Genomic DNA, 15,358 nt, shown 5'->3' with positions numbered 1-15,358 from the left:
TCTAGGGGGCGCTGTAAAGCAAACAGGTAAAGAAGTAATCCTGTTTTGTCTTCTGAAATAATTGTTATCATATTTGTCTATGACCACTATCCCATACCTTACTACTTTACATGTGATGCCAAATGCACAGTAAGCAGGACAACAACATGATAAAATGAAGGAAAAAAGGTCCTGTTCTCACCTTTTACAGTGACGACAGCCTTGGTGCTGACCGACCCAGCGCTGCACTCGTACACCCCAGCATCGCTGTTACTGACCTCCCTGATGGTCAGCCTGGCCTCGTTACCTGAGCGACTGACGTGGTACCTCGAGGAAATCCACATCAGGCAGCCATCTTTGTACCACAGGATGTGGCATGGCTTAGAGGTGATACACACCAGCACCAAACCGCCTCCCTCAATGGCCTCACAGTCCTCCAATGCTTTGGTGATGGTGGGACGTCTCTCTTTACCACGGGAAGGGTAGATTACATAGACAACATGTCAAATACATACGCTCTGGACAAAAATGATAGACACATCATTTACATGTTGTGAATAGTTGTTGTAATAGTACAGTGTGTTAATAGATGTTCATTAAACAGAACAACTTTACGCTGACGTTACCTCTAACAAGCAGCGAGGCGTAGGACCTCTTGTCGCCTGCCTCAAAGGAGATGGTGCCCGAGTCTCTACGAGCCAGTTGTTTGAACGTGAGGCTGTGGTAGCCCCCCGGGATCACTTGGATCTCATTCAGCTCATTGGTGTACAGTAAGGTCTCATCCAGGTACCACTTGACCCCAACATAATCGCTGGGACAGATACGACACCTGAACATCACCGTGTCATTCTCCAGACACTCAACATCCTCCAGCTCGTCCATGATCAACACCTTCTGACCTGCAGAGATCCCACACACAGGGATTTAACATGAAACGCGCAAGCTGCATAGAATGGGTATACTCAAAATGCCTGCCATTCCACCTATCACTGAATGCTGACTTGAATGGGAAAGAGCTATTCATTCTATTTCTATGGTCTTACCATGCACGGTCAGTAGCGCCCGGCTCTGCATGGTGCCAACATCGCAGGTGTACACGTCGGTGTCAACCTTCTCCAGGCAGCTGATGGTGAGATAGAGGACCACTCCCTTCTGCTTCATCACATACTTCCTGCCCGCCCGGAGCTCTGCCATGCCCTTCAGCCAGGTCACCCGCTTGGCCGGCAGTCTCGTCTCGCACTCCAGCATCACCTTGCTCTTCTCCTCGGCCCGTGTGTCCCGCAGCTCCCGAGCAAATGTGTGCTGCAGCTCTGCAGGGGTGGGAGGGGTTAAATGCACTTCCTGTGTGCTACACCCGAGCAGGTGTGTGGAGCGACAACATGGTACAAAAGCAGTGCAAAAACTGTCCAGACCATTTTTAAAGAAGTCGTTCAAGTCATCAGTCTCAAGTTAAAGTCTGAGTCTTGAGGCTTCGAGTCAAAGTCTCGTCACAATTAATCTAATGTGCATGTGACACAAATCCACAACTTTGCTAAACAGCACTATACTGTTACAGAAATACTGTAGTACCACCCAGTACTTGCCTCTGACCTCCAGCTTGGCCCGGGTGGCAATGCCGTCAGCCTCACAGCAGTACTCCCCAGAGTCTCTGATGCAGGTGTTCGTGATAACCAGCCGTACCAGGTGGTCCTCCACACTGATCTCGTACTTGGGGGGGCTGTGCCTGATCTGATGACCATTCTTCAGCCAGCGGATGAAGGCCTCAGGCTTGGTGATCTCACAGCTCAGCTCAGCGTTCTCCCCTGGGGTGGCTTTAACGCTCATCATGTCCCTGAACACATGCACTGGCTTCTCTATAGGAGTAGGGTTACATATTACATCAGATTTCCTCTAGGGACAGATATGTTTACAGCAGGCACATGGGAGGCACATCAGAGACACAGACATGTGTCGCTATAGGTTCTCTTTAGAAACAAACACACATTATAGAGTAATTCATATTACTTGAGTGCAATACTCTTTTTGCTTTTCGAGAGATTAGGTCATGACTGGCCATGATGACACCCAGCTTAGTAGACATTTCAGACACTCACCTTTGACAAACAGCATGGTCCTGCAGCTGAGGTCTTTGATGAAGAAGATTACGTCCCCGGCTTCAGTCACAGTTGCGTCTCTGATGGTCATCTTGTATTTGCGACCCTTGTTTACGATCTGGATGCGGCTGTTGCTGATCACAAGTTGACCGTTCAGGGTCCAGGAGGGCTCGTCGATGACATCGTGAGAGAGGATGCACTCGAAACTGCAGCTCTCGCCCTCCAGAACAGAGACAGTCTTCATACGCTGGGCGATGGTGATGTGAATGTCTGTGGAGGGAGATTTCAGTGTGATGAGATGGACAATTGATTGACGATCAGATGGATCAGATGGATTTCTGGTCTAATAATTTCTGAACCAGACCTCACTGATGATCTGGACCATACATACCATGTACAGTGACCTTGGCCTTGGTCTGGCTGGTGCCCAAGTCACAGCTGTATACGCCTGCATCATCCTTACTCAGACTATGGATGATGAGCGTTAAGGACTTCCCAAACATGAGCAGCTCATATTTGTCACTGCTGTACAGGACCGTACCATCCTTCCTCCAGATGGGGGTGGCCATTTCCTTAGAGGTCTCACACTGCAGACACACCTTCCCCTCCTCCTCCCCTGACATGTCTTCTAGAGACCTGAGGAACACTGCTGGTTTTTCTGGAGGAGACAAAAAACAGTACGAACACATTAGCTACTGATCTAATCCAAATCTCTTAAGTTCTTCCATGCATCAGTAGCTGATAGATATCTTGCTCATTCAGAGTTACTTAAGGAGATCATTTCAATCATCTTCAGATCTCAGAAATACCAAGTCTACTATGTTTGCTTCATTTTCCAATTAGATCTCCAGATTGGGGAGAAACAAACTCTGTACTGACTAGGAACATACAACCACTAGAATTACATTAGTTTCTCAATTACTCTTGCAGTGGCAGCTCACAAGTGAAAAGTGACAACTGTACAAGGCATACCTTTGACCTTGAGGGAGGTGGACTCTGTGAGAAGGCCAGCCTTGAAGGTCACCCTGCTCTCCTGTGGGCGGAGATTTTTGATGGTGAGGCTGTGAATGGTGCCCATGTTCTGAATCCTGGTAACAATGTTGGCGTTGAGGTGGTTGTCGTTCAGAAGCCACTGCACATTGGCTACCACGTAGTTGAGTTCACATGTGAATGTGGCGTTGCTGTCCTCTTCCACCTTCACGTGCTCCAGGTGCCTTACGATCTTCAGCCTTTGCACTGAAAAAAGTATATATAGTTCCATGGTGTAAGGGGTTTCTTGTCATTAATATCTAACTTTTATACAAGGGGTGGGTCTAATCCTGAATGCTGATTAGTTATAACCGCATTTCAGCTGGAGTCTTTTCCACAAGTTACCACCGGCTAAATCTCTGATGTTTAAATGCCTATTTACTCTATTCCATCTGACTGCGCAATCCACTGTCTCATCAGCCCAGCCAGGCAATTTATAAACTTGATCTCCACTATAAAAAGCATCTAGACATTATCTCACATTTCTTTTAGACTAACATGTTGGTTTTCAACAGCAGAGAATAGTTTAAACCTTACTGTCTGTCTCTCCGACATTTGCAACATTGTCTTATTATTCAAATTCGATCTCCAGTTGTCGCATAGTAATGAACGAATCTCGAGTCGGAATGAGACAGACAGGCAGGCAGCTTTTCTCAGCCAGTCGAAATCATGAATCAGCATCATTTCTATGGATACATACAAAGAAATATCAATAGAAAACAGGTCAAACGAAAGAAAGAGCAGCTAATTTGCAGTATTTCCAGCTTCAGTTTGAAGTGATTGTTGTAGCTGTGTTGTTGGCTAGCTCCTTTGAACAACAAAACCAGGCAAGAGAGCACATTATTTATGCCAGGTGAAATCACACATCATTAGCTCATTGTATTGGATCTATCCAAATAAATGTCACTAGAAAACAGCTTAACCAAATGAAAATGCAGCTACTTTGTTGTTATTCAGTCTGCACTGTTTGATGTGACTGTAATTTAGCCGTAGTTGGCTAGCTAGCAAGCAAGGGATAAGAACGTTGCCAGCCAGTATGGCAATAGAACATTTAGACCGAACGACTGGGTCGCATCCATAGATACAGAACAAAAATACTTAATGACTGGGTCGCGTCTCTGGCAACCGAACGAATAGAATGAACGACCAGCCGGCTTGGGTAGCAACCAAAGATTTGTGTCGTGACAATATCTTGTGGAAGGAGGAAATAGTATGAATAAATTAATTGAAGTAAAGTTTTTAATGAAAATATGTAAATCATTATTTGCATATGTTGGTAACCCGTTGTAAAAAAGGAACACCTATGTGAGAATGCAATTCACTGACTACATCTCAGCGTTCAACACCATAGTGTCCTCAAAGCTAAGGACACTGGGAATAAAAACCTCCCTCTGCAACTGGATCCTGAACTTCCTGATGGGCCACCGCCAGGTAGTATTTATTTTTATTTTACATTTATTTAATTAGACAAGGTAGTTAAGAACAAATTCTTATTTACAATGACGGCCTACACCGTCCAAACCCAGACGATGCTGGTCCAAATGTGCGCCGCCCTATGGGACGCCCTACAGCCAGATGCGATTCAGCCTGGATTTGAACCAGGGACTGTAGTGACGCCTCTTGCACTGAGAAGCAGTGCCTTAGACCGCTGCGCCACTCGGGAGGTAATGGTAGGTAACGACACATCTGCCATGCTGATCCTCAAAACGGGGGCCCCTCAGGGGTGTGTACTCAGTCCAAGGGAGTACAGTATTGGACTGAGTACACACCCCTGAGGGGCCCCCGTTTTGAGGATCAGCATGGCAGATGTGTCGTTACCTACCATTACCTCCCGAGTGGCGCAGCGGTCTAAGGCACTGCTTCTCAGTTGTGCCTGCATGGTCAGGCACAACTCCAACACCATCATTAAGTTTGCAGATGACACAACAGTGTCACTGACAACGATGAGACAGCCTATATTGAGGAGGTCAGAGACCTGGCCGTGTGGTGCCAGGACAACAACCTCTCCCTCAACGTGATCAAAACAAAGGAGATGATTGTGAACTACAGGAAAAGGAGGACTGAGCACACCCCTATTCTCATCGACAAGGCTATAATGGAGCAGGTTGAGAGCAGGTTGAGAGCTTCAAGTTCCTTGGTGCCCACATCACCAACAAACTAACATGTCCCAAACACACTAAGACAGTTGTGAAAAGGGCACAACAAAACCAATTCCCCATCAGGAGATTCAGCATGGGTCCTCAAATCCTCTAAAGATTCTACAGGTGCACCATTGAGAGCATCCTGACTGGTTGTATCACTGCCTGGTATGGCAACTGCTCGGCCTCCGACCGCAAGGCACTACAGAGGGTAGTTTTACTTTTAAACTCAGACAAAACAGAGATGCCAGTTCTAGGTCCCAAGAAACAAAGTGATCTTTTGTTGGATCTGACAATTAATCTTGATGGTTGTACAGTCGTCTCAAATAAAACTGTAGGACCTCAGCGTTACTCTGGACTCTCTTTTGACTGTTTCAAGGACAGCTGTTAACAATCTACGTAACATTGAAAAAATCTGAAACTTTTTGTCCAAAAATGATGCAGGAAAATGTATCCGTGCATTTGACACTTCTAGATTAGACTATTGGAATGCTCTACGTTCCTCCTACCTGGATAAAGCAGTGAATAAACTTCAGTTAGTGCTAAACACGGCTGCCAGAATCTTGACTAGAACCAAAAAATGTGATCATATTACTCCAGTGCTAGCCTCTCTACGCTGGCTTCCTGTTAAGGCTAGGGCTGATTTCAAGGTTTTACAGCTAACCTACAAAGCATTTACATGGGATAGCGCCTACCTATCTTTACGATTTGGTCCTGCCATACATACCTACACGTACGCTATGGTCACAAGATGCAGGTCTCCTTATTGTCTCTAGAATTTCTAAGCAAACAGCTGGAGGTAGGGCTTTCTCTTATAGAGCTCCATTTTTATGGAATGGTCTGCCTAACCATGTGAGAGACGCAGACTCGGTCTCGACCTTTAAGTCTTTATTGAAGACTCATCTGTTCAGTGGGTCCTGTCCGTGTTGGCGCCCCCCTCGGGTTTGTGCTATGGGGGAGATCTTCGTGGACTATTCTCGGCCTTGTCTCAGGGTAGTAAGTTGGTGGTTGAAGATATCCCACTAGTGGTGTGGTGCCTGTGCTTTGGCAAAGTGGGTGGTGTTATATCTGCCTGGTTGACCCTGTCCAGGGGGTATCGTGGCCAGTATCTCCCTACCCCTCCTGTCTCAGCCTCCATATTTATGCTGCAATGGATTATGTGTTGGGGTCTGGGGTCAGTCTATTATATCTGGAGTATTTCTCCTGTCTTTTCTGGTGTCCTGTGTGAATTTAAATATGCTCCCTCTAATTCTCTTTCTCTCTTTTTTCCTCTCTCTCTCGCTTTCTCTCGGAGGACCCGAGCCCTAGGACCATGCCTCAGGACTACCTGGCCTGATGACTCCTTGCTGTCCCCAGTCCACCTGGTCATGCTGCTGCTCCAGTTTCAACTGTTCTGCCTGCGGCTATGAAACCCTGACCTGTTCACCGGACGTGCTACCTTGTCCCGGACCTGCTGTTTTCTACGCTATCTCTCTACCACACCTGCTGTCTCCAACTCTGAATAATTGGCTATGAAAGGCCAACTGACATTTACTCCTGAGGTGCTGACCTGTTGCACCCTCTACAACCATTGTGATTATTATTATTTGACCCTGCTGGTCATCTGTGAACGTTTCAACATTTTAGCCATGTACTGTTATAATCTCCACCCGGCACAGCCAGAAGAGGACTGGGCCCCCCACAGAGCCTGGTTCCTCTCTAGGTTTCTTCCTAGGTTCCTGCCTTTCTAGGGAATTTTTCCTAGCCACCGTGCTTCTACACCTGCATTGCTTGCTGTTTGGGGTTTTAGGCTGGGTTTCTGGATAGCACTTTTGTGACATCGGCTGATGTAAAAAAGGGCTTTATTAATACATTTGATTGATTGATTGTGCGTACGGCCCAGTACATCACTGGGGCCAAGCTTCCTGCCATCCAGGACCTCTATACCAGGCGGTATCAGAGGAAGGCCATAAAATTGTCAAAGACTCCAGCCACCCTAGTCATAGACTGCTCTCTCTGCAAACTGCACGGCAAGTGGTACCGGAACGCCAAGTCTAGGTCTAAAAGGCTGTTTAACAGCTTCTACCCCCAAGCCATACGACCCCTGAACAGTTAATCAAAGGACCCTCTAATATGCTGCAGCTGCTCTCTGTTTATTATCTATGCATAGTTATTTTATTGGTGCTGTTTAATTGTGTTACTCTATTTCTTATTTACAACATTTTACTTAACACTTATTTTTCTTAACTTCTTAAAGCATTGTTGGTTAAGGGCTCGTAAGTCAAGATTTCACTGTAAGGTTGTTGTATTCGGCACGTGACAAATAACATTTTATTTGATAATGTCCTCAAAGCCGGTGTTTGGAGGATATATTGGCACGGTTTGCCGGCCCTCAACTTCGTCTCTGGCGTAACTACACCCATGCCAATGTATCCTCCAAACACCAGCTTATCTGGCATTATCACTGAAGCTGCACAGTATAGGCGAAGCAGTGTAGATTACATTTTATACAAAGAGTTTCACTTCCTCAAGCATGAAGCTGATTTCCATGATCAACCATCTGAACGTTGAAGCTTTGTCCCTGAAAAATATTTGTTGTTCTCTTTAATACTGTATGATTAACAGCATCCTCACCATCGACCTTGGCTGTGCTCTTTGACCCTCCAGCCATGCAGCTGTACTGGCCAGTGTCGGTCTCCTTGAGGCCCTGGATGGTCAGCTCTGCCTGGTTCTTCTCCGTCCTCATGCTGTACTTGCTGGTTGTCTGCAGGGCAGTGCGGCCCCTGTACCAGCGCACCACCCTGGGGGAGGGGGCAAACTGACACCTCAGTGTGACCGAGCTGTTCTCTTTAGCCTCCACGTCTGGCATGGGCTGGACCACTTTCAGAGGGCGTTCTGGAAAGGCACAGGGATGGATAATGACATAATACTGTATCTTAGTCTGTTTAAGGGATTAAAAAGCAAAGTATGAACCCAACGGGAAACACCTCTCACAATACAGTACTCTATCCTAGGGCCTGGAGAGTCATTGTCAACAGTAAGCAGGGCATCTTTCCAACTTCCACTTGGTGACAATCAACCTTACCCTTCACGGTGAGCTGTGCGGTGGAGCGGCTCTTCCCGGCGTTGAACTGCACAGGGCCGGTCATAGAGCTGTTCGTGCTGATGAAGCAGAGGGTGTGCACTGTGCCCTGCTGGTCTATGCTCAGTTCAGGCCCGTCCATCAGGACCTCTCCGTCCAGGGTCCACTTTGGGGGCCTCCCTGCCCTCAGGCTGGTCTCCACCTGGAACAGGGCCTCCCTGGGCTCGGTCACCTCCACAGACCTCAGCCCCTGCACTATGCTGATCGCCTGCTCTGCATGCACAGGGAGCACACATTGGATCAGCATCATCACTTAGAGCTACTTCAAAGGAAAGTGTACACCCAGGAAGTGAGTAATGTAGATAGTTGGGTTATCAGTGTGAACATACACTACATGGCCAAAAGTGTGTGGACACCTACTCGTCAAACATCTCATTCCAAAATCATGGGCATTAATATGGAGTTGGTCCCCCCTTTGCTGCTATAACATCCTCCACTCTTCTGGGAAGGCTTTCCACTAGATGCTGGAACATTGCTGCAGGGACTTGCTTCCATTCAGCCACAAGAGCATTGATGCTGGGAGATTAGGCCTGCTTCGCAGCCGGCATTCCAATTCATCCCAAAAGTGCTTAATGGGGTTGAGGTCAGGGCTCTGTGCATGCCAGTCAAGTTCTTTCACCCCAATGTCGACAAACCATTTCTGCATGGACCTCGCTTTGTGCACAGGGGCATTGTCATTCTGAAACAGGAAAGGGACTTCCCCAAACTGTTGCCACAAAGTTGGAAGCACAGACTTGTCTAGAATGTACCGTTAAGATTTCACTTCAATGGAAATAAGGGGCCTAGCCCAAACCATGAAAAGCAGACCCAGACCATTATTCCTCCTCCACCAAACTTTATAGTTGGCACTATGCATTCGGACAGGTAGCGTTCTCCTGGCATCCGCCAAACCCAGGTTCGTCCATCGGATTGCTAGATGGAGAAGCGTGATTCATCACTCCAGGGAATGCATTTCCACTACTCCAGAGTCCAATGGCGGCGAGCTTTACACCACTCCAGCCGATGCTTGGCATTGTGCATGGTGACCTTGGCTTGTATGCAGCTGCTCAGCCATGGAAACCCATTTCATGAAGCTCCCAATGAACAGTTATTGTGCAGACGTTGCTTCCAGTGGCAGTTTGGAACTCGGTAGTGAGTGTTGCAAACGAAGACAGATGATTTTTACGTGCTAAGCGCTTCAGCACTCATCGGTCCCGTTCTGTGAGCTTGTGTGGCCTACCACTTCGCGGCTGAGCCTAGATGTTTCCACTTCACAATAACTGCACCTACAGTTAACCGGGGCAGCTCTAGAAGGGCAGAAATTTGACTAACTGACTTGTTGGAAAGGTGGCATCCTATGGCGGTGCCACGTTAAAAGTCACTGAGCTCTTCTGTACGGGCCATTCTACTGCCAATGTTTGTCTATGGAGATTGCATGGCTGTCTGCTCGATTTTATACACTTGTCAGCAACGGGTGTGGCTGAAATAGCCGAATCCACTAATGAAGGGGTGTTCACATACTTTTAGCCATGTAGCATGTTTAGTTGAATGATATGTTTTGGTGACTTACGGATAAGTATGAGGGTGTAACACTTTATATGAAGGTCTGCTTGTAAACTGCTTATGAACATTTAGCATAAAAATATACCTAACATTGGAACTAGTATGTTAAGCTGACCAGACAATAAGTCAGAAGGAATTACATTGAGCATCTCACCCTCCACTAGTAGTTGGCAGGAGGTCTTGTCATCGCCAGCATCACAGGTGTAGGTGTCCTCGTCTGACGAGGCCACGTCATCAATGTGCAGCTGCCTGTAGACATCGTCGCTAACAATCTGGTGCTTCTTGCTGGGTTGGATCTCACTCCTGTTCTTGAACCACCTGACCAGGGCGTTGGCCCTGGACACCTGGCACTCCAGCAGTCCTTTGTGTTTGTACATAGCAATCTTCACTCTCAGAGGCTTCACTATCTGCACAGGCAGCTCTGTGGAAATAGGGGTAACACTGAACCATTGTTTATTGACGCTTCACCTGATGAGGCCACTTAGGCCAGATTACAGTTTTTTTTTGTCATTGACAAACATCGAGATCGTTGATTCTAAAAATAGATGTTGTTCACCTTTTACCGTGAGAGTTGCATAGCAGGAGACCCTGTCTGCAGTGAATTTGATCTCCCCAGCGTTTGCTGGCCTTACAGACTTGAAGCACATGGTGTGAGTTTTACCTGCATTCAGATAGAAATAGGTGTTTCATTAGTAGTTTTCAATTGTGTGTATAACCCCTGGATTGCTGATGCTATTTAATGGCCAATGAGAGGCTTTGAAGCCACCGGCTGCCATATTGGCACTCCCCAGTTGGAGCTGTCCTCCATAGGAATGAATGGAATCCTACAGTACTTCAATCAAATGTTTCAAGGGCAAAATTGCATGTATTTAAGTATGTGTTTGTTGTAATGGGGACAGATACATTAATGGGGACAGTAAAAAAATATGGTAACACTTTCTAGGAAGAACATATGCGTAATGCATTATACATGTACTCATAATGCACTACGATAGAGTAATAATGCCCTATAAGCATAGTTATACACTCACATAAAGACTTGTATAGACTCATAATTCCGTGTACCAATACTCCTAGTGCATCATGGGTATAATTAGAATTAAGCAATAAGGCCCGAGGGGGTCTGGTATATGGCCAATATACCACAGCTAGGGGCTGTTCTTACGCATGATGCAACGCGGTGTGCCTGGATACTGCCCTTAGCCGTGGTATATTGGTCATATACCACAAACCCCAGAGGAACCTTATTGCTATTATAAACTGGTTACCAACATAATTAGAAGAGTAAAAATAAACGTTTTGACATACCCGTGGTATACGGTCTGATACGCTACGGCTTTCAGCCAATCAGCAATCAGGGCTCAAACCACCCAGTTTATAACCACTTATAATGTACAGCAACATAGCGCTGGTCACTTCTTCCTCAAGGATCATACAGTATTATAACGACCATCAGTGTGATGATTCTAATGTATTGTTTTTGTCAATGAGCAGCACATCATGATTACTACATCATAATCTTTGTTATGGTGTGTTATAGCATACTTATAAGCCACTATGAAGTCATCTTTGATTGCTTCAGGTAAAGTGATGAAATGCCCAAGGCAGACAGAAATAATACACCTGTTAAAGCTGTTACTATACAATTTTAAAAAGTGTTCATTGTCAACTTTTAGTAAGGTAAAACTTCCTCTGCAGTTAAACAGCGCCTCCTGTCAGTCATCTAGGGTTAATACATATCATCGGTAGTATACGGAGCTATAAACACATTGTGGCTCAGTTGTGGCCCATGCTCACCCTCGTGCCTGATCTTGACGTTGTCTCCGTGTTTGATCCTGGTGTTGTCGCTGTACCAACGCCCGTCCACGTCCTCACAGTTGACCTCGCACAGGAAGGTCACGCTCTGCCTCTCAGTCACTTCCTCGTCTTCCAACTCCTTCACAATCTGTATGTCTCTGGCTGGCAGACAACCACAGGGAGACAAACACAGACAGATAGGCCCGACATTACCTAGAGATCCAGTATGCGATTCCATCAAATTATGTGCTAAGAAGTATTGTGGTCTGTACTGGGATTTATCTGTGATTTTACATGTATTTTTCGCCAAGCCATTAAGTCTGGATGATAAGTCAGTGAGAAAATATCCCGGCTAACATAGAAACAGACAGGCAATAAGACTTCCAGCTATTACAAGAACGTTAGACTGAGGGAGGGTCATACAATTGTCCCCGTTGCATTATTCCTCTCCACTGTTGTGTTCTGTCATGCTGTTACCTATGACAGTGAGTTGGCCTGAGGTTTGGATCCAGTTTTGGCTCCCGTCAGTCTGGAAGGAGAACAGGCCAGTGTCTCCCACGGTGACCCGGGTGAAGGTGAGAGTGTGTTTATTCTTATGGGCAGCGATGTGACAGGTGGGCTTGGCTTGTAGCCTGACCCCGTCCTTGGTCCACGTGCCCGCTATGTAGGACAGGTTGAGGGTCACCTCGAACGTGCAGCCCTCCCTCTCACGCACATCCACATCCTCCAGCCCCTTCACTACCCGGAGATGGATCTGGTTCTCTGTACAAGTGGGGAGGGGGGGGGGGGGGGTCATTGAATATTGAATAAATTAGAGCGGAAAAACAAAGTCAAAAGAAAAGTAACAGCATAGAATGTGGCCTTACTTGCAGCAGCTACTTTGCTCCCAGACTTGTCTCCCATGGTTCGTCAGGAGGGGTGGCATCAACCACTTCTGATAGTGGTTGGCTTTCCCCTTGTCCGTATCTAGGTTGTCCCTGGGGCTAAAACGGCACAGTTTGATACATAAAAAAAAAAAACATGCTATAAGTCAAGGAAACCTTCCTATTGACTTGTAAATAACCCCTCCACTCTCTCACTCTCGCAGACATTTTTCAAAATGAAGGACCAACGTGGACTTGAGAGCGACACTTTAATATGGCTATACTGTGATGTGGCATGGCTGGCTGGCACCCGACATCATGAAGATGACAAGTCATCTCTGTCACCTGACATGGCTGAGCTCAGCATCACTAATTTAGCGTCAGCTGTGCTGCCCCCTCCAGCAGTCTACATGTATAGTATGTATGTTAGGAAACTCCACTAACCTCAAAATGGGTTAAACAAACGAAAGGTGTCAATCAGTATGACTGACTGACATAGAATACAAAAACATAACCAATCGATGAGTTGAAAGGTTATTAAGACTCCACCCCCTCGGAGGGGCATGAAGCTTGATAATGGCGGAGGGCCATCCAAGGACAAGACCTCATCAAATGACTTGCCACGTCACATCGGTTTTACTCACGTGGTGCCGTGTGCGCAATACAGAAATGCAAACACGTTCTCAATCTCAGACAACATTGTCTCACAGAGCTAATGCCACGAAACCCAATAAGGTTATCGACAAAGGAGGTCAGCCAAAGTCACTTCACATATTTATATATCCAAACAGCTGTGGAGAGAGTATATGATTAACCATCATGCATCTCCCACTCGGGACTGTGTCATTTTCCATGTATCCATTTCCATGGAAGTTAAAAATCTAAACAACTGGATCACATTAACATTGGCCAAATGGGCAACTGGCTAGGGTGAGCACGTAGTACGATATTCAGTCTACATTACTAATTGATGGATGACATGCTCACAACTTGTCACTGCAGGAACATAGAGCAGAACAGCAGATAGATACAACGCCAAGCAGCTTCGAAGTTATACTAAATGTTCACGTGAACACCTGCCTGTAATATTATAATTCTCAGACCAACGAGCATTATGGTCCCCAATCATTATCAATTTCCTGACGCATATAAATAAGCGCCAGAAAATGGTCAATGGCAGTGATTTCTTTTGATACAATAACATACAGTATCAGAAATAGAACTCTGACCACCTACTGTGGTTGTACCCACCTTAAGCCTGCTCAGCTGTATTCTGGGAAAATCTCTTTCCTCACATGCCCTCTCAGTATCCTTACAAAAATACCACTTTCAGCTGGACAAAAAAGCTGCCAAAACTGTCCGCCTGTCATGAAGGGTATGTCCGACCCTTGTCTTCTTTCACCCCAAATCCCTCAAGATTAACAACAAAGGTTTGGCGAGGAGAGAGAATGCCCAGGTTGGAGGGCTAGCCTACCACACGGTCTCCAGAGCGGATGGTCAGCCAGTGGCCCTTTCTCTTTTTTGTCTACTTTGGTAAAGCCTAATGCTGAACAGCTGACATATCTCTCCTGTCAGCCTCTCCTCCAAAATAGACCAGTGTCATTACACACGCTAAGATAGCTTTGGCTTTACTGCAGTGAGGCAAGCCTTGCCCGGCATCAGTAGTGTGGATATATCCACGCAAGTTCATAAATCACCAGACAATTATATAATAAACATGCTATGATGGTTTTCACATTTGTGCTTATGTCATATTGGATGGGAAGCTCTCCTCTGACCAACAAATTTGTTTTGTGCCTGTTCCTGCAAATTCCTTGGATTGTAAACGGTCATGGTCGAAACATATTGATTCAACGGTTGAAAAGCTAGGTCTGTCCATGATCAAGAGATTATTTTCTTTTTTAGACACCAAACTCCACAAAGCAAGTCCGGCAGGTTCTAGTTTTATCTTATCTTGATTATTACCTAGTCATATGGCCAGGTGCTACAAAGAAGGACGTAGAAAAACTGCAGCTGGCCCAGAACAGAGCGGCACATCTTGCTCTTCATTGTAATCAGAGGGCTAAATTCAATACCATGTATGCCAGTCTCTCTTGGCTAAAAGTTGAGGGGAGACTGATTACATTACTTCTTCTTTTTATAGAGAAGAGAAACATTGTGTGCATAGTCAACTTACACACAGCTCTGACACACGCACTTATCCCACCAGACATGCCATCAGGGGTCTTTTCACAGTCTCCTAAACCAGAACAAATTCATTAAAACATACAGTATTATTGTCACGACTTCCACCGAAGTCGGGTCCTCTCCTTGTTCGGGCGACGCTCGGTGGTCGGCGTCGTCGGTCTTCTAGCCATAGTCGATCCACTTTTCATTTTCCATTTGTTTTGTCTTGTTTTTCCACACACCTGGTTTCAATTCCCTCATTTACTTGTTGTGTACTTAACCCTCTGTTCCCCCCATGTCTTTGTGTGGGATTGTTTATTGTAGTGCTTGTGAACGTTCCCCATGAGTGCACGGCGGGTTATTTTTGTGCCCATTTGTCTTGTTGTTCTGGATGCCATTGGTTTTGCTTAATAAATCTCCGGTTACTACCCAGTTCTGCTCTCCTGCGCCTGACTTCTCTGCCGCCTATTACGCACCGCTACAATTATACAGTATAGAGCCATGGTTGCATGGAACTCCCATCTCAGATTGCTCAGTTGAACAGTAAACCTGGTTTGAAAAAACAGATAAAGCAACACCTCACGGTACAACGCCTCTCCCCTATTTGACCTAGATATTTTGTTTCTATGT

The 15,358-nt window shown here is 46.1% G+C and overlaps 1 protein-coding gene across 1 annotated transcript in view; it reads right to left on the bottom strand.

The window, feature by feature from the left end:
• The window catches only part of LOC139409710 (obscurin, cytoskeletal calmodulin and titin-interacting RhoGEF a), a 95,296-nt gene extending 81,239 nt beyond the window's left edge, over nt 1–14,057 (bottom strand). Inside the window, exons 1-15 of the mRNA XM_071155110.1 lie at nt 13,814–14,057; nt 12,566–12,682; nt 12,177–12,461; nt 11,700–11,861; nt 10,459–10,563; nt 10,057–10,323; nt 8,304–8,573; nt 7,853–8,113; nt 3,045–3,308; nt 2,464–2,730; nt 2,073–2,342; nt 1,563–1,832; nt 1,023–1,289; nt 606–878; nt 182–445 (exon numbers count right to left, since the gene is read on the bottom strand). Of these exons, the coding sequence (XP_071011211.1) occupies nt 182–445; nt 606–878; nt 1,023–1,289; nt 1,563–1,832; nt 2,073–2,342; nt 2,464–2,730; nt 3,045–3,308; nt 7,853–8,113; nt 8,304–8,573; nt 10,057–10,323; nt 10,459–10,563; nt 11,700–11,861; nt 12,177–12,461; nt 12,566–12,602 (3,262 nt within the window). The 5' untranslated portion in view covers nt 12,603–12,682; nt 13,814–14,057. The remainder of the gene's footprint in view (nt 1–181; nt 446–605; nt 879–1,022; nt 1,290–1,562; nt 1,833–2,072; nt 2,343–2,463; nt 2,731–3,044; nt 3,309–7,852; nt 8,114–8,303; nt 8,574–10,056; nt 10,324–10,458; nt 10,564–11,699; nt 11,862–12,176; nt 12,462–12,565; nt 12,683–13,813) is intronic.
• Between the last annotated feature and the right edge of the window lie 1,301 nt (nt 14,058–15,358).

The sequence above is a fragment of the Oncorhynchus clarkii genome, chromosome 5 (genome assembly GCF_045791955.1).
Source record: "Oncorhynchus clarkii lewisi isolate Uvic-CL-2024 chromosome 5, UVic_Ocla_1.0, whole genome shotgun sequence".
NCBI classification, from domain to species: domain Eukaryota; kingdom Metazoa; phylum Chordata; class Actinopteri; order Salmoniformes; family Salmonidae; genus Oncorhynchus; species Oncorhynchus clarkii.
This window is presented reverse-complemented; position numbering and strand designations above follow the sequence as displayed.